The 2,686-nt window shown below is 49.2% G+C and overlaps 1 protein-coding gene across 1 annotated transcript in view; it reads right to left on the minus strand.

Moving 5' to 3' along the window:
- Positions 1–980: 980 nt before the first annotated feature.
- LOC138948235 (guanine nucleotide-releasing factor 2-like) overlaps positions 981–2,686 on the minus strand; it is a 53,021-nt gene continuing 51,315 nt past the window's right edge. Inside the window, exon 4 of the mRNA XM_070319751.1 lies at positions 981–1,103. Coding sequence (XP_070175852.1) covers positions 981–1,103 — 123 coding nt within the window. The remainder of the gene's footprint in view (positions 1,104–2,686) is intronic.

Genomic DNA, 2,686 nt, shown 5'->3' on the forward strand with positions numbered 1-2,686 from the left:
CCAATAAAACAGCCCTCGAAGAAGTTGAAAAGGAGTGTGCTGCGGTCAATGAACAGGCAAAAGCAGCCTACTGGACAGATTTCTGTTGTAAAAAGGTGCATAACCAAGGAGATGCGTCCCTTGTATGGAACAAGCTGCGAAAATTCAAAAGGAAAGTGTTCTTGCCTGAAAAACCTTTGCTGAACGGGAATGAGTACACACAAAGTAATCTTGAGAAGGCCGAGGTGCTGGCTGAGACATTTGCAAAAGTCAGTCAGGCAGCTCATATGCCACAGTCGCTCGCTGATTACCGTCGAAAGGAAGAAGATAAATTCGGGCGAGCAGCAGCAGACAACTCACTGCCGATAAACCAGGATCTGGGTATCAATGAGTTGAGGAAGGCAATCCATGGAATCAAATCCGGAAATGTCGCAACCGGCTTAGACCCCATTTCATACAACATGATACGCCGGTTTCCTGAGCCCATGCTGGAAGTGCTGCTACAGTTTTACCAGCACTGTTGGGCGAGCTCAAAACTTCCCTCAGCCTGGAAAAACGCTCTGGTGATTGCTCTTCCCAAAGACGGTAAACCCCGGCACCTGCCGACAAGCTACCGCCCAATTTCACTCACACCTCACCTTGGCAAGGTATACGAAAGAATTGTAAAAAAACAGACTAGAACACTTTCTTGAAAAGAACAACATTCTTCCCCTCTGCCAGGCAGGCTTCAGAAAGGGTCGAGCCTGCATGGAGCATGTGGTAAAACTTACAGCCCACATCAAGAAGGCTAAAGCACGAGGCAGAACAGTGCTGGCAACCTTCTTCGACATTAGAAGAGCATTTGACACGGTCTGGCATGGAAAGCTAATTCAGAAAATGTCCAACATGGGGATCTCAGGGCGCCTGCTGGAATTTGTCTAGGAATTCCTCACAGACAGGTCCATGGCTGTTAGAGTGGGGCAGTCCATCTCTCAAACACATGTCCTAGATATGGGGGTGCCTCAAGGAAGCATCATAGCCCCCATATTGTTCAGCATCATGGTCCACGATGCAGCAAATCTGAACCTCAAGGAGGCCTCATTGTCTCTGTTTGCCGATGACATGGCCCTCTGGGAAGCAGTCAACTGCAAGTCAGAAAGAACAATCAAAACAAAAATGGGGCGGTACCAAGAAAAAGTCGACCAAATCGCTGACTACATGCAGACGAATGGCTTTGAGCTATCTACCGAAAAAACCGTGTTCATGGCTTTCACAGGAGTGCAGCTTGTCAAAAGGACATGTTCCATCACCATAAATGGGGTGCAGCTGGTGCCAGCAGATAAAACCAAGTTCTTGGGAGTGACATTCACAAGCTCTCTCAGTTGGGGCCCACACATAGACTCACTTGTGAGAAAAGCTCAACGCTCTCTAAACCTGATAAAGGTTCTGAGCAGAGAGTCGTGGGCAGCCGGAAAACCATTGATCCATCTTGTCCGTGCCCTTGTTCGGTCGCGCCTCAGCTATGGCCAAGAGGCTTTCTTTGCAGCTCCTGACAGTCAGTGGGTAAAGCTTGAAAGAGTAGAAAGAGCCGCTCTCAAAGTGGCGCTGGGGGTCCCCAGATCGGCAGTCTCCACTCTACTTTACCAGGAAGTGGGATGGCTGCCACTGAAAGAGGAATGCCACCTCAGATGTGCACAGCTGGCTGTCAGAATACACTGTGTCCCAAACACGGCAGTGGAAGTATTTACCCCAGACATGGGAGATACCGACCACATGCAATACAAAGCTCTTGAATCCAAGACTCATACATACCAAACAGTGCTCCCAATATACAACCATGTGAAGGGCATATGGGAACAGAGTGGCCTGTCCAAGGAAAAGCTGGTCACAGTTGGTACTCTTCCTTACCCTCCATGGCTGCTTGAAGCCCCAAATCTGATCATGGACTATGGAGACGGCCTCAAAAAGGCAGAAGACCCATTGCTGCTAGCCACAGTTTGCAAAAGAAAAGATCGATCAACGATTTAAAAGCCACCTACAGGTCTTCACAGATGGTTCGATCCTGCAGTCAGGGGAGGCTGAGTGTGCCTTGTCGATTCCTGGACTTGATATAACACGAAAATACAAGCTAAACAAGGGGATCAGCATCTTCTCTGCAGAGTTATTTGCTATCTACATGGCCTGCGCACTGATAAACGATCTGCCAACCCCACCCCTGGGGGTGGTCATCCTTACGGACTCAAAATCCTCGTTGCAAGCACTTGCACATGGCACCAAGAACAGAGGAGAGATGCAAACTGAAATTCATTTCTTAGCCCACCAAATTATGACAAAAGGAACAGACTTTTCCCTCATGTGGCTGCCATCCCACAAATGAAATGGCGGACAGCAGCAAAAGCAGCGGCTATGTCAACCATGCCAGTGACAGACATTCGGCTCTCCTGCCAGGAAGCCAAACTGCTGCTAGCCAAGCTAAAAAGAGAGGAAAGAGAGCAGACACTGTCACAAACATGTGAAGAGAGAGGATGGATACACCTCCCCTACAATAGGAAAGGGCACCACCTCCCACTCCCCCCGAGACCCTTGAGCCTGTTGCGTCGCTTGCGCACGGCCAGCAGCCGCATCTACTGGGACAAGGTAGTCTGTCAGTGTGGCAAGACTGGACACCTCACACACGTGTTAGAAGGTTGTGACACTCTCAAAGATTAGATGTCTAGTCTTATCCGCT

Source organism: Littorina saxatilis, linkage group LG15, assembly GCF_037325665.1.
Source record: "Littorina saxatilis isolate snail1 linkage group LG15, US_GU_Lsax_2.0, whole genome shotgun sequence".
In the NCBI taxonomy this organism is placed as follows: Eukaryota; Metazoa; Mollusca; class Gastropoda; order Littorinimorpha; family Littorinidae; genus Littorina; species Littorina saxatilis.